The sequence below is a fragment of the Topomyia yanbarensis genome, chromosome 2 (genome assembly GCF_030247195.1).
Source record: "Topomyia yanbarensis strain Yona2022 chromosome 2, ASM3024719v1, whole genome shotgun sequence".
NCBI lineage: Eukaryota > Metazoa > Arthropoda > Insecta > Diptera > Culicidae > Topomyia > Topomyia yanbarensis.
The window spans coordinates 310,158,613-310,184,314 of NC_080671.1; the positions used below are offsets into that span (position 1 = coordinate 310,158,613).

The following is a 25,702-nucleotide window of genomic DNA, read 5'->3' on the forward strand; positions in this document are numbered from 1 at the left end:
ACTTTTCTATCAGTCGTACACACTCTGCTGTCGGTAGCGGTACTCCACTCATTTTGACGGTGTTAAGTTGAATCTCAAATTAATTCAATAACGGATTAATCATGGATCCATTGTAATATTTGTTTTGAAACTTGTTTGAAGCACTACATTAGTAACAAATTTTCAAAAATATGTGTTTCGTCCTATCGAACGTCTGCATGAGAATAAGATTAACTCCCTACTGGCATTCCTTCCCACCACGTGTAACTAGCTCTATTAGAAGCACCGTTTTTCTGCATTTGCCATCATGATGATTTACCGCCACTAGCTGCCGCACAACTGGTTTTGCGTGGCTGTGAACGAATTCGAATCGTAGTTCTTGTAGGGACATTTCTGCCGGTCGGTCATCGGTCGGCAGTGAATGAAAAGACCAGTTTGCAATGGTTAAGTACTAAAAGGCTGCCCTGGAGAGGTATGGCAAGTCATTGGAGACACTAAACAGCTGATACGTTTTGCGAGTTCAACTGCTTGACTCTCCCAAATTTGAACTGGTACTGCAGAACTGAGAGCTATTCGCAGCCATGCTCAGACCGTGTCTAAACGCTGCACTAGTTTAGTCATAGAAAATGAACCGAAGAAATTATCAACTCACTGAAAAGTGGTTTAATTGAAGCAGGTTTCATGTTCTAGAAAATGCATCAATGAAATGACATATACGTTTGAGACCAGATTGAAAAAAGAAACGCGCTCAATAATAAATTATGCTGCAAATAATATCGATTGCATAGCAGCTGCAGGGGAGCAGGGTAATATGCTGAATGCTATTATTTTGTTACTAGGAGTCTAGTAAATTAGGTGGTTTCGAAGCAAAACAGATACAGTTAGGAAATTGCATAATGCTAGTTGGAGTTTGATCTAGTTCTTAGAGAGTTGTAATTCAATTATAAGAGCAGGTTTTCTTCTATTGCGAATTGTCCATGTAGCCAATTGCCTCAATACCGAATTTGGTTCGGACAATGTATCCAAGAATTATATTGTCGTTTTTAGCTATTTTAAAAAGTAATATAGTTACTAAATGCTCTTGATATTCAGTATTGGATGTGCGACATCATTTACGAGATATACATCTTAAGTGCCAAACTTTGAAACACGGAAAAATTTCGTTCTGAACTGATTTAAGAAAATCGTAACCAAGTTCCTGAAAAGTGTGATTGATTTGCGGTATATTGTTTTGTGAACTATATCAGTCGAGACAGAAGTGTTTTGCCAGTCCCCGCAGTCTATAACGACAAAGAATAGTGCTAATCCGCGTTCTAGGTTATCTTGTGCACTCTCCGCATCGTCGAGGTTACAGTGTTTCTTCCCTTCTTTTGTGTTTCTGTTTCTGAGTACCGTTAGCCAGTCAGTGACCAGTGATGCAGTGTTCTTCTAGTGAGCCATCTGGATACCGTTACATACACAAGTTAAGTATTAGTTTACATTCTTGGTTCTCTTACTAACGTGCATTGGGCGGTTCATCTCAAGGTGAAATGGACGTCGAAACAAAATCGGTTCCCCGGCTCAAAGTATTTCTAAGCTCGGCCACAGGGCCCTTCGTGATCTGTTGCAGATTTCTCGATTTCTGACGGATCGGTATTCAGCCGTGACAGAAATATCGCAAATTCGCTCTGATAAGCTTCGGGTGGTTGTTAACAGTTTGACTCAGGCAAACGATATTGCAGACTACGGGCCCTTTACGAAGGAGTACAGGGTGTATATTCCAGCTAACAAGGTTGAAGTCAGTGGGGTCGTTTCCGATTCGAGCCTGAATTGCGAGGACCTGCTAAAATATGGGACTGGCTGTTTCAAAGACCCCATGCTTAAGCCAGTGAAGCTCCTAGAGTGCAAACGTCAGCATCAGTCGCAGCTGACGGGAAGAAAACATACATTAACTCGGGTGACCTTCGCCGGTTCTGCTCTACCCAACTACCTCCTCTTTGAGAAGGTTCGTCTACCTGTTCACCTCTTTGTGCCGCGGGTCATGAACTGTATTAATTGGTACAATTGCTACACTTGGGACACACAGCCTCCCATTGTAGCAATAAGGCCCGTTGTGGGAAATGCGGTGGGAATCATGCGGATGATTCCTGTGAAAGGGATGTCGAAAAGTGTCTCTACTGAGGGGGAAACCCACAGGATCTTCCTTCATGTCCCACGTACAAACAGCACGAGGAGAATCTCAAGCGTTCCTTCAGGGACGCTCTAAGCTATCTTTTGCAGAAATGCTTAAGATAGCTACGCCACCGGCCTCTACGAACATCTATACCAACTTGTCTACTGACGAAGGCGACTGTGATGAATCCCAGGAGGGAACATCTTCTGCTGTGCCTAGAAGCAATAGAAAAAGAAAGGCCAGAAGGTGTCTCTTCAAGGCCACCCTGCAATAATCACTCAAAGAAGAACTGATGCAAAACCGATGCAAGTCGCTCCCGGTCTCAGAAACCTGAGCTCAAAAAAGGAGTTACCAGCCATTCCAGGAACACCAAAGAACCATATCTCCCATCATCAAGTTCCCATATCTCAGCCAGAGAAAGAAACCAGCGCTGGCTTAATAAATTTCTCTGATATTGTGGACCGTATTTTTACAGCACTAAATATTTCTGACCCTCTTAAAAGCATCTTGATAAGCTTTCTCCCCACAGTAAAAACATTTTAGATGCAGTTCACTGCGAAATAGCCTCTCCTTTCAGCGATTTTATCCTTCGATGCCTAATTCATCAAACGAGGTCACGGATTTAATCACTGTTCTACAGTGGAATTACAGAAGCATTATCCCGAAAATTTTCTGGAGAAAATCTGGGAGCTCCTGCATGCTTTGATCGTACAAGATTACTTTAGTTGGGGTTTACTCGCATTTCTTCATTCCAGACAGTGATGAAGCAAACTCTTTAGCTAACTCGGGCGCTTTAGACGGTGACATATACGAAAGACCAATCTGCTTCAATGAATTTTTCAATATCTTTCGTCAGAAGACGCTAGAAATTTGGCGGAGATGATCATGTAAAGGGCGAACACTAAATTATTGCGATATTGCGATCAAACCAAAATTTTAGGGTAGTTTTATACATATATTTACTTCAAAAATCAAAAGAAAAGTTAATCGATGGAGCCTTGAGTTTTCGCTTGATGCCCTCCATCAAAGTCTTTACAGTGTCATCCGGTACCAGTTTCTCAGTTTTTTTTCTCCATTTTCTTAACATGTCCTTCTCGTCTTTGACTGTCTTCTTGCTCTTCCGAAATTCCCGCTTCATAATTGCCCAGTACTGCTCCACCGGGCGCAGCTCCGGACAGTTTGGCGGATTCATGTTCTTTGGAACAAAATGGACAGAATTGGCCTCATACCACTCCAGGATACTTTTAGAATAGTGGCATGATGCCAAATCTGGCCAAAATAGCGGAGCTTCGTCGTGCTGCTGCAAGAAACGGCAAAAGGCGCTTCTCGAGGCACTCAGATTTGTAGATCTCGCCATTTCCTGTGCCCTTTGTCCCGAAAGGCTCACTCATCAGTCCGCAAGAGCAGATGGTCTGCCAAATGAGATATTTGGAGACGAACTTCGACATTTTCTTCTTCTTAAATTTGTCGTCCACATAGAACTTGCTCTTGCCGGTGAAAAACTCCAACCCCGGAATTTGCTTAAAATCGGTTTTTATATACGTTTCGTCGTCCATCACACAGAAGCCATATTTTGTCAGCATCTTCTCGTAGAGCTTCCGTGCCCGAGTTTTAGCCGTCGATTGTTGCCGCTCATCGCGGTTTGGGAAGTTCTGTACCTTGTATGTATGTAGTCCAGCTCTCTTCTTTGCATTCTGGACGTAGCTCTGCAACATGCCGATATTTTTAGCCAAATCACGGCTTTAGACGTTGGGATTTGCTTTAATCATCCGCTTCACCTTTCCCTCCGTCTTTTTGTTCTCCGGTCCCGGTTTTCTTCTAGCTCCTTTGCCGTGGTCCAACGTCAACCGCTCCTGGAACCGCTTCAACACTTTGGAGACGGTTGAATGGTGAATGTTCAACATTTTTCCCAACTGCCGGTGCGTCAGGTCAGGAAATTCCAGGTGTTTGGAAAGAATTTGTTCTCTCGACTCGCGTTGGTTCACCTCCATTTTCCTTGAATCGAAAAGCACGACTTCGAGTTTGACAGCATGTAAACAATACACATCAATGAGAAAGTGTGCAAAATTTGGTTGATTTTTACCCAATGGTAAAAAAGTTATGCCCTGTTGAATGTGTCGCAATAATTTCGTGTTCGCCCTTTAGTAATGGAGAGTTTGGACCAGGGTTGTTAATGCGATACATTTTTCACGATAATTTATCGGCGTTACTCGTTAACGATAATGTATCGTCATCGGAAACTCCGTTAACGATAATGTATCGTCGCCTTCATCGTCATCGTCGGTTCATCGGTTATCGCGATACATGTTGCGTTACTTTCCCGTTTATTGGGGTTGAAGTTAATGCGGTTAACTTTCAATTGTTTAGAAATAAATACCTATTGAAGGACATGTTGTTGGTAGTTGAAAATCAATAGTTTTGGACATTTTCTATGCACAGCGGGGTCTGACGATGCGTCAAAATGAAATTATTTCAACTTTTCGGGAAAATGTATTATGTTGAACGGAAAGTTGTTGGCAATTGAAAATCAATAATTTTGGACATTTCAATACGCAGAAGGGTTCGACGATGTGTTAAAAGGCAATTGAATTTTTTCAACTTTTCGAGTAAGTTGGTGCACAGAAGAGTCCCAGGTGCACAGTGTTTCCAAGCGGCAAAAAGGTGATCAATATTGTTTTGACCATGAAGAAAACAAATTTTGAGCTATTGTGCAATTAGTAATTTTTAGCACGCAAAAACATATATTGAAAAAACTACTAAACCACTATTATTAGGCCATTAATTTAAACCAGAAGATTTCGGATTTTGAAAAGGAGAATATACATACATATTTCCAATGTTTGATTTCCTTTTCTAGTTAGGAAGCTTTTAGCCCCCTCCTCCGTTTCTTCTCTCCACTATGTAACAAGATGTTTCATGCTTCTTTCTTTTACCCTTAAATATGTAGTGTAATTTATGTACGGCCTCATAATAGTTTTAAACGTTTAGTGAAGACCCGTTTTTATCAGCCCCTTGGCGAATTATAGGCTGATAAAACGATGATATTGACAAAATCGGCACATGTTTTTTCTGGTTCTGAAGAAACGAAGTCGAAACGCAAACATCTGGACTAACATATATTTTTTCTTTCTTTATAATAAACCGGAGCGGTTAAAATATTCTTCTTTAGTTCCTCGACAAAGCCTCATAATCCGTTCTGATCATTTAGTAAAAAAATCTCTTAAGGAGGTCTTACAGTACAGTATTATTATTTTTGTATATTTTGCATCTCTAAGATAAGAAAAATATGCTAAAGAAGGAATTTACTCGAATTTGACTTGAACGTAAGCTAGAGCCCACCAAACGATTTTGATAGTGTTTGTTTTACAGATTCGTATTGGTATTCGTCTGCGGAAATTGGCGGCTTCCGTACCAAAATATCGCTTTTTGGGCACTAAACGATAACTTCTAAGTTGTAAGAGATACAAATAAACTTACATTACAAAAATTCTGTATTTTCTTATGCTGAACAACATCTTGGAACATTTAGAAATTCTACAAAATTACCAGGAAAAGTATTTTGAAAAAAGCAATTTTCAGGGGTATATCAAAAAAATGTCCACAAATGTAAATTAAAATCGACAGATAGACACATAGTCTCTTCAGCGAAGTTAATACTTAAGATATTCTCAACAACTTTACCAAAGAATTTTTTTTTTATTTTCATAAACATAAGCAAAAACTTTCTTCTCAGCTTTAGAGGGATTAATCACCAAACTAATACTTTCTAAATGCAAAAAAATAATTAAACTTTGCTGAAGACACTATAACTAAAAATGTTTTTCGTGGTTCAAAGAATTTCTTTCACCTTTTTGCCAATTTGGATCCTCGAGTGAATTGAAAATGTCCAAAACTATCGATTTTCAACTGCCAACAACCTGCCCTTCAATATAAAAAGTTCGCGAAAAGTTAAAAAAAAAATTCTATTTTGATGCACCGACGGTACATTGAAAATGCCCAAAACTATTGATTTTCACTTACCAATAATTTCTTCAATATAACAAACTTTCCTCAAAAGTTGAAAAACTCCATTTTGACACATTGTCGAACCCCCTGTGTATTGAAAATGTCGCACCTGAGCCGTACTACACAATCGTCTGGAGGAACCCCGGCCGGCTCAAGGAAGACCTCCTGGCGCCCCAGTACATGATATCGTCCGAGTCTGTAATCCTTACCGTTGATTTCCCGAAGGCGGAAACTGAAAGTTGATATCTTTCTACACCCCATCCCCCTGTCTCTGATACCCAGATGTAGGAATTCACCCTTCTCCCTCCTCCTGAATACCTTCTCAAAACTTATTTGCCCTCCACTAATCTTACGAATCCTTACGTACTATCCTCTCTTCTATATGTATAAGTTAGCTGTAAAATGTCTGATGATTGGAAATAGAAAAATTATAGTTTGCATTATATTTCGGAATTGGTTTCTACTAGAGCTTCCATTTCCCGACGGTTTTCAGCTATTAAATAATAAATTTCCCGGGAAATCCCGGGATCCCGGGAATACAGAATAAAAATAAAAAGGTGAATGATTTTCTTGAAAACAAAAGAATAAATTGAAAAGTTTTCAAACCCGTTTGATTGCATGTATAATACATTGTATATCTGTCCTAAAGCAATTGTCAGAAGATGGCGATTTGGTGGCCTACACATCATTCAATCATTTTATAACTCGTCAATAAGTTCCATTTCCGTCACAGTAGGATCAGCATCATTTCGAATTAAGTGTGAATCAAAATCAAGCAGATAATGGACGAACTGTGCAGCGATGGATGAAGCTAACTATCGATTTTCTGTTACGGGCAAGTATCTGGATTGCTTGATAGTATCCCTTCAAAAATCCTGCCTGCATCCTTGAAAGTGACATTCAAAGAGTTTGGATGCGCATGATATTGGACAGATAAAACGTTATGTATTTCTTTTCATACATCCAAAAATTTACAGATATGACTAACTGTAATAACGGTATAACAAATAAGACGAAATATGCGACCAAATATTTCTGCAGACGATCTAGAAACATTCCTTATTTTAAATAGCGTTTGCGTTATATCTCTACAGAGCATACCAAGTTTTGAAACAAACACACATCGATTTTTTAAGCAAGTAACGCAATTTCCGTTGCAAGCCCTTTCATTCAAAATCTAATTATTAAAATAAACTATAAAAAGAACTGTTACAAAATCTGATCAATCGGATTATCGTGTGCATCACTAACGATACTGTTAGGAAATGGTTCGGTACAACGGTCGGCAAATTAATCCAATTTTGGATGAAAAAATCAACATTCTTTAGCAGTGGTTTGAGTATGGCGTGGACTTTATACCTAAAAAAATCACGAAAACATATCAGTGAGACTAAAGTCAAATAGTCTGCAAATCAGTTGGAAAAGCACAATCTGCATTCACTGCTCACTCCAAATGTTTGCCGGTAAAGATATTTCCTACAGAATTTCATTTGCAGAATCTGAGTCTATTGGAATAATTTAAAAATATTTTTTCCCGGGATTCCCGATTCCTGGGAATGAGAAAACACAATTTCTCGGGAACCGGGAATCCCGGGAAATCCAAATATCTCGGGATTCCCGGGAAATAAATTCCCGGGAAATAAATTCCCGGGATGGAAGCTCTAGTTTCTACGTAAGGGTTTCCATGAAGGTATTGGGTAGAAAAACTTGAACAATTGTGTAATCAAACTGTGACATCAGCTTGGAGAATGGTTAGAACATATGTATTTGGAAACACTATAGAAAATCAATACCTATAACATTTAATCAGATAGATTAGCATAAGTTCAATGAATTGTTCATCCACAACTATTTTGCTCCCTACTTCGTGAAACCCTTTCAATTGTAGTGTTAAGTAGTTAATCAAAATTTTTAAATCTAAAACGGTTAAAAAAGAATTCTCCACAGTCTACAGTAACGTCTTCTATGCCGAGGGCTCTTTGCGCGATTTTTAGGCTTGACATTTTAAAGTCAATCTAACTATTACTTTCAGTCGCTCAATTATAAATTGACAAACGATCGGGTTTGCATTGAATCAAAACCAATACTTACATTCCTGACTATAAAATTTAGAAATCAGCGGAATTATATGATAAAAAATCTTCCATATTCCATCTCATGTATTTTAAATTAGCCTATTTCAAATTAATCGAAAATCGTTGGTATAATTATTATATAAAAGTCATATACACAGTTATGCTTTTATGCAGAGCCTTGGTTATTATTGTTGTCATGTAACTATGTCGCAAGTGTAAAGCGTTCAAAACAAATTATACTAATTGAGACCTACCCGATGTTCGTGAACAAAAATAAAATAGTAACGGTTAAAATATTTCTTAAGCTACGAGCACCACGACTGCTTCAGCAATAAGAAAATTGCCCAGAGAGCGAACTGAAAGCCATCAAATCCGATCACCACCAGGTGGACATGACCAAACGTTAGCAACCACGGCTACTGGTCTAATCAGCCAACTTACTGAAAATGGATATGGTCAGTAAACGTCCAATTAAAGTTGTCGTTGTCATGCTCGAAGAGGAGTGTCGAAATTCCACTAGAATAGGGAAAAAACTATACACGGCCAACCAAGCAAAGGTCTGGTTTACAACGACGCAAGGTGAATCGGGCTAATGATACGAATGGTGACCGGAATCGGAATGAAGAATTCCTTATCCGTCTTCACCGGCAATGGATTAATTAAATGATTTTTATATTTACAATTTTGCAACAATCTACGAGAAGAAAAAAATGGTACAACGGTAGAATATAATTGTTGATTTCATTCAATCTTGAATTGTTGTTGAACACGATCAAACATTAGTTTGTTGAAATGAAAAATTTAACAGTGAAAAATATGTAGTTTTCGCTAATTAGAAATTTGCCCGCATAAACTTTTAAGGGGACGGTCTCATATAACATTTTCAAAAACATCAATTTTTTGCTCGATTACTTATACATTCAAAAGTATGTGTGTAAATTTTGAAGTTATAAATAGAAAAAATATCGGAAGGTATAACTCTAGTATCCCACAGAGCGCGACAATACTACACTAACCCCTAAAGAGGTCATGTGAGCAGGTTTCTAATTTAGAAAAAAAAATTGAACATTTTCAACCGATTTTGATGATTAACAGGCCGTTAAATGCGAAACTAAATGATCTCTTCAAAATTCTATTTAAACCAAGACGCTTCTTTATAAAAATATTGAGAAATTTACATATGTTTCAAGAAAAAATCACGAAATGATGATTTGTTTGATATTTTTGTCGCAAAACAGCATAGTAGTTTTAACAAAAGAACATTACATATCATACTGTTGGAAAGGTCTATTTTTCTTATTTTAATAATCGGAAACCGAAAATCAGTTGAAGAATGACAGCATTGCAAATTTGTTAGTGACGAAGTTCCCAAAAAATTGTTTTTTACATTGAAAATGGCTTGCTGCACTATCAAACGATGGCACTTTTTTCCTCACTATTTTGAACGCTAATATCTCTGTTATTTATGAATAGATTTACGTTTTGCAACAACCAAACAATTCGAAATTAACTGAATGTTCTATTGCTAAATAGTTTATGTATTTCAATAGTACACCAATGAAAAACCCATAAATAAATAGATATCGGAATATGTGAAACCAACCATACATGAGTCAATCTATTCCAGGCAGAGCCGTCAATAGAAAGCATCTAGTGACTCCATCAAATACCACGAGATTATAAATAGAGGTGCCTCATGTCTGATGTTTGCATTCCAGGCAAGCAACATCATGGCTATATCGTCGCGATATTGCACCCTTTCCCTTGCCGTGTGAAAAATTTATCGCGTATTGCGTGAGTTGATACTTTACATACACGAAAATGGAAATACGTTAGGTTCGAGTCGTGTGTACACAATGATTAAAAATGGGGGTGGGAAGGGTAGGTTGGGTTTGGATTGAGTTCGAATCCATCATACATAAAAGTATTTTCAACAAAATCAAACATAAAATTACAAATGCACAACATGGGTTTTTTAAAGGCCGTTCAACTAGTACAAACCTTTTAGAATTTGTTGATTACTCGTTAAATGCCCTGGATAAAGGAAATCATATAGAAGCTCTTTACACTGGCTTCAGCAAAGCTTTCGATAAACTGGACATTCCCATGTTAATTTTCAAGCTTGAAAAATTGGGAATCGAGATGAGACTCCTCAATTGGATTAAGTCGTATTTAACAGGTCGCCAAAAAATACTAAAATTCTATGAGATGAAATCTGATATAATTAAGTTACTTCGGGGGTTCCTCAAGGTTCACATCTAGGACCTTCTTTTCTTCTTTTCATTTTATATGTCAATGACATCTCTCTTATTTTAAAAAACATAAAAATTCTCATATATGCGAATCATATGCTATTTTTAGAAATTAGAAATAATAATGACTGTAATGTTTTTCACAATGAAACACAAATCTTTTTTACATGATGTTGTAAATGTTTACTGGAATTAAATGTTAAAAAATTTAATCTCATAACTTTTAGCAGAAAACAAATCACGACTTCCGTGTCAACTACATTAGGTTATCAAATCGTTCATAAATGTGATAAAATAATAGATTTAGGAGTTATCTTAGACAAAAAATTAAAATTTGTGGAACATTACAACACAATTGTTTATAGAGCTAGTAATATGCTTAATTTTATAAAACGCTTCGGATATCACTTTCAAGATCCTTACACAATTAAAACTCTTTACGTAGCATATGTTCGATCTATTTTAGAATATTGTAGTATTGTTTGGTCACCATTTATAAAAAAAACACTAAGTGAGATTTGAGTCAATTCAAAGGCAGTTTCTATTATATGCACTACGCAAGTTAAGATGGACAGCATTCTTTCTTCCATCTTATGAAGCACGTTGTATGTTGTATGACAGATATTCAAACATTGAAAGAACGTCGGGACTATGCTATGATCTCGTTTCTAAACGATATAGTCATGCAGCGTACTGACTCATCTTACATATTGTCAAAATTAAATTTATATACTCCTACTCGTCAATTACGCAATAGAAATTTGTTCGCGTCATCACCGTACAGATTATGCTAAATTCGGACCACTAAACCAGATGATGGCTGTGTATAACGAGCATTGTGAAAGTATTGACCTTACCATGCCCCGAACAAGTTTAAAACAGTTTTTCAACTCTTTGCGAAATCATAGTACATAAGAATACAGTATACAGTATAGTAAATAAGCAATTAATGTTTGTGTAATGTAATCTACAATTGATTGACGAATAAATAAATTAAAATCAACATTGCAGGGTGCGACGTGTGTGTGCTGCTTGTGAGTTTGTAAATTTGGATAAATTAATTTATTTTTATGCTTGTGTGTGAATCGGATTGATAGCGTGTTTCCGGCGATTTGCAGGTAAGTTTGCGGCATTCATTAGAGGCGTGGGTTTGTTGGAGATTGTGTTATGTTAGAGCAATTTCAGTTATGTATTGTTTTCAAAATGTTACGAAGCGAACATGTATCGATTCTTGGTAGCTGACCCAAAAGTAATGCCATCTAACCAAGAGAAAGCACTGATTGGTTTGTATTGTTATCACAGGCTTTCAAGCATTAGTATTTCAAGTCAACCAAATTCCTTTGAGCCTATTCATTTGCATAATATGTTTGGAGCGGGAAACAATCACATCCCCACCAGAACGGCTTTGATTTATAATTTCAAACTGTTTTGTTTCGAGCTTTAAAATTGGTATATGCTGCAACTTAGATTGCTTCATTTGGAAAATGTTGGTTTTGGAAAATATTGATGTCGGTACTAGGATAATGGGCCGGTGTACTGTCTTCTAATCCCTATTTATTATTTTCAAATATCAGCATAAATGGAATTGAATGTTCTATTCTGTGAATTTATTCTCACCGCAACTAACCAATTATATTCTCCTGGGCGTGCCAAATTCCACCGCATCGAAAAAAATCTACTTGAAACACAATGCATTATATTCCATTACGCTGAAAATTTTCTAACTAGGTATCCAGATCATGGATGCCATCGTATCATTTGTATGTCTAATCATCCTTCTTTTTCACCCTATCAAAACAAACATAAACAACACACATATGAGTGAAGCTCATCAGTTCTTAGAAGAAGAGCTCAGAGAATTGCGCTCGAAGGAAATTACCATGCGAAGGCTAGTAACTGGTATTGACTAGTTTCACATCAAGCATTGCATTGTCCCAATCTCAATTTTATGAACAGACGAAAATATCAGCAATCAGTCGAGTAACTTGAAATAATTGATTACTTATATCTGAAATTGCATTAAAATATATTTTAAAATTTATGTTTATAGTTTGACCGCGCTGCTGATTCTTTTCTGTGTGCTGAATGCATAAAGATGTTTTGAAAGTTGGAGTATATCTGAAACAAACTTGGCGATAAAAAATATCATCGTATTTCTGAATCACGTATTGCAACACAAGATCTATCCTAGCGTTTAACCGGTGCATTTATAATGAATCAATCAGAAAAGTACTCCCCTGCTAAAATAACAAGATATGAGGCGGTATTGCCCGCTCATCCGTTGTTGTTTTGCTAAGCGCCGTTGTGTCCTGTTTCGGTTCACTATGAGAATGGGGCTATTTGGTAGACAATTCAAGAAGCTAATTTTATTTTAATAAAAAGTTAGATTTAGCAGATTGTTCAAAATATATGTGTGCATAACTAATAAAGAATTTAACTTATTTTTGAACACATTGTTCAGCCATGTAAATATTGTCATTATCTCATACGGTTGGTTTGATACCAAGAGGTGCAAAGTAGGGTCACTAGAGACTCTACTGCTATAATAGATATATTACCCTATCTGTGGCTCTGTGTCAACGAAGCATTATTAATACATTTTGGTTTTTGAATTCTTGTATATTCTCTTTTTTTTTAGCATTTTTTGAGAATTTTAAAATCCTAGTTCGAATTCTTATTACGTAACGAACGAAAGTTCAAGGCGCTTTGTTTTTTTATATAATAATGAACAACCTCAGTTCATTTTACTGTATTTACTTTGATAATGAATTAGCAAGCCAGAAACAGCAACATTTTTAGGGGGCCAAACTCTATGAGTTTAAGCTTCGAAACAATGTATAGCCTGCATCATGATACACGTATTATTCAAATAGGAGAATTAAAACCAGACACACAGGCATGTACTAACCAACAAATTATGTTTATTACAGTATCCTATGAATAGTATAGACGATTGGTCTACGTCAGTCTGTGATTACAAGTGTGAGCAACTTATAAACTAAGCCGAACCAGTATTACCCTAACACTCTCGTAAATGGTGCGACAACAGCGGCCGGAGCCGGTGCCACGGGTACCAGAGCTTTGTGCACCAATGGACCACGTTGAACAACCGCATTGAAGCCATTAATGGGATCGGCTGTGTAGATCACAGTGCGTACAGTGCCGTCCGGTTCCACTAGCGAGTATGAGCCTACAGAGAGCGAAAAAGAGAAATTTCGTCAAATCGAAGCTTTTTGTCTAAAGCTTAACTGCAGATTCGTTCGTTAAAAGCACTCAAACCTTTCACAATATCGCCGTCTCTAGTTTCTTGCTGGCTCTTGTGATCGCCAGTTAAAGCGTCTTGAACGTTGTAAGCATAGGTATACTGTGGCAGCGGATCATAGTTGGTGTTGATGACTGGCACTGCTGGCGCTAGTGGTGCTGCAGCTAGTCGAGCTCCTGGCAGGAGAATTCCCGCTTGACTGACTCCAAGCACACAAACTGCAACTAACACAATCTGTAACAAATCACATTGGATCATTTACACTTTGATGTAGAACAAGTACACAGAACATTACCAATACCTTGGCTGCGGTCATTTTTAGTATCTTTGGTACACTTTAGCAGTTAAGGGATAATACTACTAATTTACACTTCAGTGTTTGAAACTACTTTGATAGCACTGACATTGTTGTCCCTGTTTATAAAGGTACTGACTGGCGGTACCCCGCTCCCTGCGACAAATTATTTAATTATATTTAAATGTATGTCCGAAAATAGCGGTATACACATGATTGGTGACGAACCGACGAAGCAACTGAATAAAAATTGAACATTATAAGTACGTACGTGAGGCCCAAGCATAATCCCCGCAACCATCACCAGTTTCGAACGTAATCCACTGGGCGTACTCATCGAATAGTACCTTTCGTTCGTACAAATCAATCACACGGATATCAATTTTGGACATATTTGTACCACCTAGTCTGCGAATTGGTGTCAGGCGAGTGAACGTTGCATAATGAGTCCCAGAAAACGAAAGCGTAAGGTTCAAGTTAACGCAGTTTACATAGACGAATATGTGAAAATTGAAGGTCATAATTTTTGGTCACGGCCTGTCGTCATTGGCAGCTGGACTGTGACCCTGAGATAATGAATTAAGTGTGATTATGGTTCAATAATGGCTAGAGCGTTTTCACTCGCCGCAACAGTGCCTTAAGTAACGGGAGCAACTTCCTGATTTTGTTCCATTTTGTTTCTTTTTGCCCCTTTCCATTATCACCGTACTCATTTGAAAACGTTGACTAGATCAACGGATTGGCAAAAATGGCAGGATGATAGAAGCTATTTTTTATGATTTTTTCCTCCAACCTCACTTATTTACGTGTAAATTTAAACATATGTTGGGGTTACTATTAGTATTATTGCCATATATTTCAATATGACGGGATTAGTTTTTCTACTACTCTATTACGAAATAAAACCAACCACGTCACATTTTATTTTTTAGCCACGGTGAAGAAGCAAGTAAAATTAAAATTATTCAGTAGTCGGCTACCCAAAGCAATCGATACAAGTAAAAAATGCGCGAGTGGCAATGATCGAATCATTTAGTAAACGTTATAGTATGATTACATTTTCATAGAATTGTGTGGTTTGTGAGAAACACAATGTGTTCATCTGACTTGCAGCGTCCATAACAGTATACTTTTCCCTGCTTGGTAAGAATGTCTTTTTCAATACTGATTGGAAACTACTCGTATGTGTTAGGAATAATGGAGGTTAAACATATTATACGTTAGGCATTATGGACGTTTGGCATAATGAATAACTGGCATAAATAATCATGTTGGTGTATTGCTTAAGAAAACCCATTTCCGATGCTGATAACCCCGGATGGTAAGATTGTGTATGTTTGCTTTTTTTGACAATGTGAAATTGCGCTGGAAGCTGGCCAAACTCGATCAACTCTGTATGGTGTTGTATGAAATTGAAGAAATCTTTCCTCAAATACAAGATGCAAATCGAACACTTGTCATGGGAAATGTGGCTTGTGTTATTTACGCTACATACAACTGATAAATTGCGCATGTATTGATGCCACGATGAAGAAAAAGAAAGGTGGGAACATTTAACACTTTTGAGTGTATTAGTTTTATACTTGCAAAATTGAGCGTGGCGTCCGGGGCCCTTAAAGTAAACATAAACATACGAACGAGCATCCTGATTCTTTGGTGTATGATGAAAAGCCGAGCTTTACCTCGAATCTACCGAAGGACAATTTTTACCTCCACAAAAAAACCGATTAAAAATAGTTATGACCAACCCAAAACAAGCAGAAAGGCCCACAGCGTCATTTGTTAAGCTTTTCTTCTTCAAATCCTCTTATTTTTTCGGCTTCATCGAAGAAGAATGACAACCGCACTCACACATAGAAAAAAAAATGTGCCCACCTGTATCCGTCTTGTATTGCTGCTACCCCCTAGAAAAAGTACAATAACAAAGCTAGGGTGAAAATAAGAGGTCACGTATAAAAGCGAAGCGAAACGAGTCGCAAGAACCCCTTTCATTCAATTATTTAAGACAAAGAGACAGACTCAAATGGGTTTGATGACAAAAGAGACAGATTCAAAACTCTTGTATCAAATCAATCTCAATTGTATTTTAGGTATGGATTACCCACATTTGCTTTGATTAGTTCTCACATACATGCATGCTGAAATTGTCCAAGTAGCAAATATTTGCGTTGAACAACAGCTCCTGGACTTTTTCTTATTATTTTTCATTCAACAAATATATAAATATTCATGATTACGACTTGCAATACGGTTCAACATTCTTATTGCCATTGAAAATAAAACTACGGAAACTACCTGATGTGTGGGAGTGATTTGTCTATAATGATGTCTGCTCAATACTCAAAATAACTGAGTTTTCTAGATTTTTTAGCGTTTTGTGAACAAATCGCGTTCCAAAAAAAGAAATAAGCAAAAATACTGACCATTATCAAGCGACTCAAATATTCGATACATATTATTATTAAGGTGCATGGTACTCAGTAGATTTGCATCTGATAAAAAACCGACTTTATCCACCTAGCAGTGAGATGAGACATTTCTTACATATATCACTGTTCGATTACAGGTATACCTCTATAGTACGTACCCTTGTTAGAACGTATATTTTGCCTCGATAGTACGTACACCTACCATTAAACATTTTTTTGCTTTATTTTGTAAACTTCAACAAAATAAGACAAATTTTTTGGAAGTTCATGGGTTTCTGCATACTTTAGAGAAGTTGTGTGCTACTCAGAGTAGTTCTGTAAAGTCCAGCAAAGTATTTCAAACTTTAAGCAAGAGTCATAAATTCAGGTGGTGGTCAGCTATTTTCGTCCGCGTCCCTTATCACCTATTTTTATAAAATGATTCATCAGCAGTGCTATCTCTGAAAATGAACCCCTGTTTTTATGCAACTGTTTTTTCCTGATCTTTTTTAATGCAAATAATTAACTTTTTTTAATGCAAACCCTTAATTGCGCAACGTTGTTTTAAAATAACATTGCAAAAACCACCTTAAAATTATCATAGTAACGTATTAAATCACTTCGCGTGGAATGACCCATAAGCTGATTGATTTTTATGGGGGTCTAACACACGGTGTGGAAAAAACTGCTTTTTTTCGTTTTCGATTTTTGCGCATTCTCTGTCCAACCTTAAGGGTTAAGCAGTCTTCATTTCGTTGTATTTTGAATTGCATATATTTTGCTGCGTGTAATTTTAAATGATTTTTGATTTGATGGCATTGTAAGGGAACACGAATCCGCCGGTTGATGCCAATCGAGCTGGCATTTCTTTAGACTGAGCAAACTAGTGTTTATTTGACCAACTAGGAATCGATTCCATTTTAATGCGAGTAGGGAATACGCATGGTCTTGTCGGAATGAAGGATGTCTTTTGAATTATGTATGAGGGTTGAAAATTGACAATTCAAAACCAATTACCAATTCAAGAACAATTCCAAACCAATTACCAATTAGCGGCAATCATTTCAGCACGAGGAACAAATGTTTTATTGTCATATTTAATGGTTTACTTTTAGTCCATTAAATGGTCAGTCAATTATACTGAGCTAAGAATTAGTACGTACTATTTGGAAACGGAATGTTTTTGATTCGGGCATGGTATTAATATCGTTTAGGAACGCAGCATCGATATTTTGTTTTGCATCTTCATTGTAATATCGCAACGTTTACTCGAACGAGGTGGAAAATTTTAAGTTACGGGATCTTGTGATAATACCTATGAAGGACCATTTGTAAATTCTGCCACGCTATTAGGGGGAAGAGCTATGAAAAATATGGATGGGGAGCACGTCATGTGCTTTGACCAGAGCTACCTGATGATTTTGTAGAAAATTTGTATCCTCATTATTAAAAAGCTGTCTGTATTCAATAAAGAAAAGAAATTTTAGTAATTATTTCTCACTTAAATGTTGAAGTATTGTGTACTATAAATTCAAACATTAAAAACCTGTTTTAATCCACCTAGTCCAATTGTGCCTTTCTCATTTCTCCAAACTACGATTCCATGGCTGGTTATGTTCAATTCAATGATGGAAATGTATATTACATATTCAGTACGATTTGCACATTAAGTGATGAGCCCATTTTCGCCATGTTTCTATTATCACCCTACCCATTTGAAGCCGTTGGTTAGAGCAGTGTCTGCCATCTTTGTTCAACGCATTGAGTCAAATGGTGGCGCAGCAATAGGGCCACTCGATTCGAGTTTTCGTTGCGTTCAATTTTTTTGCTGTTTTCAGCGCATTTGTATTATTATATTGGTTCTTAACATCGAAGCAAAGCTGCTGATGTCAATTTATACGTTTTCCATTGATTGTAGGCCGAGAAATTAATGAGTTTGTGAGGCGAAAATAGGCACTTTACCTTACATACAATGGATCGACAGCCAAGTTCTTGAGATACTATGTGTCGACACTGAAACATCGCTTGAAACCAGCGGCGGATCAACCAGCAAGATCCGGGGGGGTCCGGACCCTGCCGAAAATTTTCAACTTATTAAGAAAATTTAAACTAGTTTTAATTTTAAAGTAGCAACCCCCCATTGCATACTCCTACCTAAGCCTTTATAGGTAAAAAAAATTTGGTCGGGATTAGGTTGACGATTTTTTTACGTTTATGCAAAAAAAGCCAATTTTCGCCAAAAATTGTTTTTTCGAGTTTTCATCAAATCTCAATGTTTTATGCATTTTAAACTCATTTGGCATCAAAAATGCAAATTCGATTTTGAATTGTGGTCGCACTTTTCAACCCGTAACTCTGGAACCGGAAGTCTAATCAATAAAAAAAATCAATGGCAGCCGATGGGAAGGTTGTACCTTTCATTTGAGACTAAGTTTGTGCAAATCGGTCCAGCCATCAGCCTTGTGTATTTTCCTACTAATCAGTGTTCAACATTGTTTAAAGTAAAAAAGTTATGGAGCACTTAACAACAATTAATTGCTGAATAGATTATTGATAATGAACACGTCTGCAGGGAGGATCCGCCGAAACGTTTTCAATTGAAATTGCAAAAAATCTGTTTAAATGTGTATTGTGTATTGAAAAACTGTATTAAATCTGTATTCTGTATCTGGTCTGTAACTGCGCTTAAAAATCTGTATAATACAGATAAATCTATATAAATGGCAGCTCTGGCTTTGACGCAATCGGCAGTTTTACGCACGGTTGTGCGATGTATATAGGAAATTCCATAGAACATGGATACTTTTGCGTGCAGCGGCAGTATTGTGCTCCTACAAAAAAGGAAACATTGAAATCATTTGGTTCGGATTACACCAAGGAGGTAAAGAGCGTATATTACATGAGAGAAAGTTAGTTAGTATTGGACAATCTTCGCGTGACATAATTTATGAATGGTCCACAATACCACTTTTAAACTCATTGTTTATAGTCCATTTTGTCGACAACACTCCCGGAGTTCAAGTTGTTTTCGATGAAACAAACTCTCGATAGACGGTTACCCAGAGTTTAAACGCCTTAACAACTAAAACATTTACGTATTATATAGTCAAACTATTCAAACTTTGTATGCACGAAAATATATTCTCAGTCGCATCGCTTGCTTGAGGCGAATCCTGACTAACACCCCACCCACTACCCAATCCGTGGTATTTATGGGAGTGTCACTGAGTCGGGGCCTTTCGTTAAGTTTCGTTAAGTAAGTACCACATCAACACTTTCTTTCTCGTATCCCAAGTTACGGTGAAGATGGTCGTGGCCCGCGATGCTGGTTCTCAGGCGAAATTCTCGCTTGCACTGGATCAATTGTTATTCCCAAACAATGCTCCTCAAACTTTAGCCCCTTTCTTTTATTTCTCGTTTTTCGAAGTTTCCTCCTGCCTGCCACTATGCAGCCGCCGTCGCCCTTATTACTACGCCAGCATAGTAGGAAACTGAAGCGAGAGCGACTCGAGGTCCGATGACTTTTGAAGGATTCCCCGCGGGTCCGAAGAATGCCATCCGCCAATCCAGTACTCGACGACCCACTAGACTGATGCGCTAATTTGTTTCGCTGATGTCCCGTTTGCCCGAAAGTTGCAAGTTTTGCTCTTCTTTCCCTGTCACCATATACGCCTTCTCTCCCCTACCTACAACTGCTGCTACACCGATGTTGGAAATAAGCCCTCCTCTGAATATCTTGACCAAGCATAAGTCTCCGTTAAAAAATCAAATTTGTATTCTGTATTCCTAGTTTTAAGAAAGCTGTAATTTTTACTCTTAATTAAAACTATTGTCCTCCATCTTGTAAATAGAATTGTATCTCTAGTTTTAGGATATCTGTGAAATTTCTCATAAATATTTGTTCCCTCCTTTTGTGTACCAAACTATATTGTTATTTTTAAGATAACTATAAAATATTTCGTAAAAAACTATACTATTGAATTCCTTGTTTTAAAAATTTTCAAAAAAAAATATTTTGCCCCCTCTTTTGTATATAGAATCTTATTTCTAGTCTTAAGATAACTGTAAATTTTTTTCTCTTTTATAAAATTCAACATTGTAACCTCCTAGTTTTAAGATATCCAAAATGTAAAAACAAAAGAATTTGGCACGGCCAAGCTAACGCATTTGTTTCTATCAAATAAACGAAATGTATAAAAAATGCTCCTCAAGTAATCTGACTGGAAATGAGAGTCATCAGTCTGCAATCTACGAAGTATACCGTGCTTACGAAACGCAATGCAACGCTTTAAGTAAGTCATAAATTCACCGTGGAAATCTACAAGTATAAAAAAACAGCAAGCTTTAGAGACGCCCTACAAGTTGCTAGAGTCTTTTAGATTTCGGGAGATTGCTAACTTCCCCAGTAACAATAAAGGTTTTGTGGTAGTTTTATGGCCACTCATAAAACTTAGATTGCACTTGTAGCGTGCTATAAAACTTCAATTGTTGCTTGGGTTATAAGGAGATCCTTAAAATTTCAGATAACTTGTACGACACTCAGGTTAATTATAGTTTGTTTATGTCAATCCTCAGAGTACCTCAATGAACTCTAAGGATGATCTTCGAAGGTCGTATGGAATTTAGGAAATATTTCAGACTTTAGAGATTAGCTGTATACTAACAATTTCTATAGAAAGCAGATTGCTCACGAATTTCACACATATTTTATCAACCTCGGAAAATTCTGCGAAGTGAACATTTAGAAATATTATTACTTTTTAGCAGATTTTGTTAACGAGTATCGGTGATTTAGTTAAGCTGTACTGAATGCAGTACACCAGCAAAAAAATTCATCGCCCTTGCGAAAGAAGGTCACCGCTCGCAAAACAAAGTTTCGCGCACGAGATTAAATATTTGTACAAATATACTGGCTTGTTTTATTTTACATAATGTAAATATATAAAAGATACACGACTCCGTTTTTTTCAAACGTGTTTTGGTCACCGTTACATATCCCTAATGCACAGGAAAAATCCGTATTTCTCTGTTTCTTACATAACATGCAAGGAAACTTCTGCACAATTTAAGAACTCATGTAGTTTGAGCTAGCAAGTTTTACATTAATGTAACTGATTTATACCGAGTTGGTTTTGAGTTTACACACGTTTGCCAAACGTGTTTCAGACGTTTGCTTTATTCGAATTTTAGCTGTGGGAGTTTACACACATTACAACTCAAGCATCTGTTATCCATGGTATTACATTTGCGAAAATTAAAAATTAGAAGCTATTTGACAGAATAAAACGAGGTTCCTCATGCAAAGGGAAACACAAAAAGTAGGTCTTTTGGTGGGGACTGTGGCATATTCTTGGGGAATAAATTAAGGCGATTAAAACAGTTTTCATCACGATTCTGAGAAGCAAATATGTTAATGGCGATTTTTACACATTCGAGTGCAGGCCATGTAATTAATGAAATAGTACGGCACCATTTCTGATAAAGCCTTTTACTCTATGTATTTTTATGGTCGTTGTGGAAAATTTGGATGTTATCAGAGATATCCTCTATATTGGAGGGGGTAGGAATAAACTTTTGAATAGATCGAAAATCGGCCAGATTATGGTTATAGCTCGAGGTCGTGTGAAAGCATAATTATTGTTTCGGTAATGACAAATAAAGAAGATATTGGTGTCAGCGTTGCAACACACACAGATTTATCTAGAATTGCACATTTTTTCAATTTTTTTGGTACATATTCTGCACGGAACAGTTTGCAGATTTTTGTGGAAAAGTCCAAATTAGTACAGGACTTAACTGCACAAAAATGTAGAATGGAGTCTTTGGTCAGATTATAAAAAGCCTCAAGTAAAAAATAATAAATAATTTTGCTGCAATGACAAATTTAGGAGGTGAATGGTCTGATCTGCATCTCGGATTGGGTTCTAATTTAAAATGTAATTCAGGTTCGCTTTTTACGAAAACCCATTTATAATTTCACAAACTATTGTTGATTTTGTTCTTTCAGTATTTTGTTTATGAATGGAGGAGTATTGAAAGTTTGTTTGTATCAGCCTATGTATAAAACTGACTGTTAATTAAAAATGCTATTCCACTAATAAAACGAGTGTGTAGAACATTTACCTCTTTTAATGGTACATATTTTAGAAGAGAATCTTTTAAAAATTAGTGCAGATGTAGAAGATTTTCTTACTCTAGGTACAGAATGAAATGTGGCAACACTGATTGAATGTAATTATAAACGAAGGAACTGAGTCGAAAGGATAGTTGTCAAAAGCATTTAAAAAATGCAAAAACCTCTTCATGAAACCATTAATCGTTTGCAAATCTAGTAATTATGGAAAATGACGTGAGAATTTGAAACATTGATTAAAATAGTCTACGAATTTATGACAGATAAGTAAAAAACTAGGATATAAAACGATATCATATTTACTTGAGAATGTTCGAATGTGGAAACTTTTGCAAAGTGGACATCGACAAAAACGGCCTCACGTTCTAAACCGACAATGGCCCAACCTAATCTGAACCGTGGATTGCCATCGTCGCCGTCCACATGCTACGCCGTTCACAGTTATGTACTGTACATATATTCTCACTTTCAGCCTGACATAGTGTCGCCCGTCAGCGGCTATGCACGCCTGCATGTATCTATCAGCTGCAGACATCACGTGCTCTTAGAGGTTAAACTGGATCACATGCAGCAGCCGGTGCAGCCCAGCCCTAGTGCACTGCACTGCAACTTTCATCCGTTAACATTGAATCGACCGGGAGGGCAAATTCGACTTTGATCCGAGCCGAGCTAAAGAACGGTATGCGAGTAACTATACATACAAGCAGCGAATGGAAATGACTTTGCCCATGCCTTATATTGCCACTTTGCACAGCTTTTATTACATAATCGAAAGGTAGGTTTGGCGTAGGTCAGTTCTACTGTTTCGCACAAAATGGTGCAATCGCAGACAGTCTCCTCGATGAAACGCATTTTATTCCAAATTTTTGGTTCGAAGGCACAAGTCTTTCTAAACGCGTAGGAGACGAACCCCAGCATTGAGAGACAAACTATCTAGTAGTGGGATCACCACAAGTTTTGCATTTAACACCTTATTGCAAGCAGTTAGTATTCTTTGCGGTAGGTGGTCGTTTGATAGAAGAATGTGTTTGATATACATCCATCTGCCAGAACGCAGAGCATTGTTGTTTATATATGTCTGTAGGCTCGAAGTATTTTTGGAGCGAATTATAATAAATACAAGAGGGTTGGTAATTGCAGAAAGCCCCCACACAAGCAATGTTTGCAACTATAAATTAAAATTTGCCGGTTGACGCGGTTCTTGGGGTTTGATCTAGATTCTAAATAAAATTGACTTTCAATCATCTTAACCAAACTTGCATTTAGCAAACTGGACACAGACGATGACACTGGCATGCAATACACCGTTAAAATTACGAATTTATGACAGATAAGTAAACGGAAAACTGGACAATAAATAGAAACAAAAAGTGGTAGTGCAATTGGTCTGTACACTAGAACAATTTGTGGAGTCTGTCGAAACAGAAAGCCAAAATTCGCAAAAGGATTGTAGAACCGAGAGCCTGACATAGTGGGGTGTGATGATCTACCACCATATGGACAATTCTGGAACGTTTCAAGCAATCTTTTGTTGTTTCCTAGAGTGTGCCATTGAAGCTTTGAAGTGGTACAGTAGACCTGAAACTGCGTCAGGGTTTTCGAAGTAAAACCAGAACTTTCGGGTGTGGATGTGGCCAGCAAACTTGGAGCTGTTCGCAATAATGCACGAAATGTACTCGGTAATGTTTCTTCAAGTTTAAGGCTATTAAACAACCGAGCTGAATACAGCAAAACATTTTTATTCGAGAATTGTCCTACTGGAGCTGTAGAGCGAGGATCTCGGAAGGGCTCCCCGTCAGAATCACACACCACAGTTGCAGACGAGACAGGCAATGTACGGTTCAGATACGTGCGGGCGTAGGGATTTCGCGATCGCGTGTATCATCGCGAAGGCCTCGAGCATTTGTACGTCAACATGTTCGATCGCGTGTGTGATTGTATGTTGCGTATGCTATCGTGTATGTAACTTCGCGTGAATAAATTCTATTTTATAACCATGCTACCTGATTTCTGGATGATCGCGCGCGGACCGTGAACCTGACACTTAATTTTTGGAGTACGGTTTAGATGCTAGAAGAAAGTAATGCTAAAAGAAATATCACTAGAGTTCTTAGTCATGTCGCCATGGAAGGTGTTGTCTAGTGGATATGAGCATTATTGACGTAGGACTATGTCTTTGTTTTCGAGTTCGGGGTGCACTTTGCAAATTCAACAAAAATGATATGCAACGACAAGTGGTCAGGTTCTAAACGCTTGTAATTCATCCATCTCACGATAAATTATCATATTTTTTGGCACATATCGCTCCAAAATACAACAACAGATTCCAATAGATAAACCTAAAGATTTTGATATCATGGCATTCAAAATTTAAATAATGTATAACATAGTCGAAATACCACGCATTTGCACACAGAAAGTAGCGCTTCCCAAGTCTGGCACGACAGATTTATGTTCCTAGTGCGCAATGTTTCTATGAATGACGTCATCATCGACTATTTAAGGAACGGATTTGGCCGGAAAAACTCAGTTGCCTGTTGAATGGTGGACGGTAGCGTACTTCCACTGGCTGTGGAAGTACGCTACGCAGTGTCGTTCAATACCCGATTGAGCTTGTCCGTTCAAACACCATGCTTTCTTTTGTGTTGTGCTCGTTTCAAGCACTCTTTTATGTACAATTTCGAACACATTAATTCGTACACAAAATCACTTGTACAGTCGAGCTCCATGTGCAAACACGGTTAACAAAGCGTCGTGGTACTAGTTGTCTCTTTCGCTCTACCCATCATCATCAGCGTTGACTCATTTTGCTTTGTGCGTATCTTTCATTCCTGTACAGGTATGTGTGTGAGTACACACTGCCGTTTGATTCAAGCATTGTACAGCTGAAAACCAGTCTCATGGCATAATAAAATTGTCTATGTTTGCTGGGAACTATGAAAAACCGATTAGTTTGTAAGGAAGCATTATTTAACCCCATCATGCTCATGTCGTTGATGAACAACGTTTTCAGACAGCCACAATTTATGTGATAGACAAGATTTGCTTACAATAATAATTAACTGAGACTAGTACCTTTCAATTGAGCACTACCCCAGACAAGAATTATCCGCTGAACTGAAGTGGCAATTATTTAGCTTG

General features: G+C 37.4%; 2 protein-coding genes across 3 annotated transcripts in view; both read right to left on the reverse strand.

The window, feature by feature from the left end:
* Positions 1–25,702, reverse strand: part of LOC131683542 (neurobeachin-like protein 1) — a 181,786-nt gene that overhangs the window by 62,283 nt on the left and 93,801 nt on the right. The window lies entirely within an intron of this gene.
* Positions 218–14,049, reverse strand: LOC131686032 (larval cuticle protein A2B-like). The gene is made up of 4 exons (XM_058970144.1): positions 14,027–14,049; positions 13,743–13,959; positions 13,482–13,653; positions 218–332 (listed from the first exon to the last, which is right to left on the reverse strand). The coding sequence occupies exons 1-4, from the start codon at positions 14,039–14,041 to the stop codon at positions 218–220; spliced, it is 519 nt and encodes a 172-aa protein (XP_058826127.1). The 5' UTR covers positions 14,042–14,049.

What these genes read in the sequence shown, in the direction of transcription:
- LOC131686032 (XM_058970144.1), bottom strand. An exon ending in AGACGGCGATATTGTGAAAG is followed by an intron (nt 13,654 to 13,742) that starts GTTTGAGTGCTT and finishes CGCTCTCTGTAG; the next exon opens with GCTCATACTCGCTAGTGGAA. An exon ending in CCATTTACGAGAGTGTTAGG is followed by an intron (nt 333 to 13,481) that starts GTAATACTGGTT and finishes ATTCGTTCACAG; the next exon opens with CCACGCAAAACCAGTTGTGC.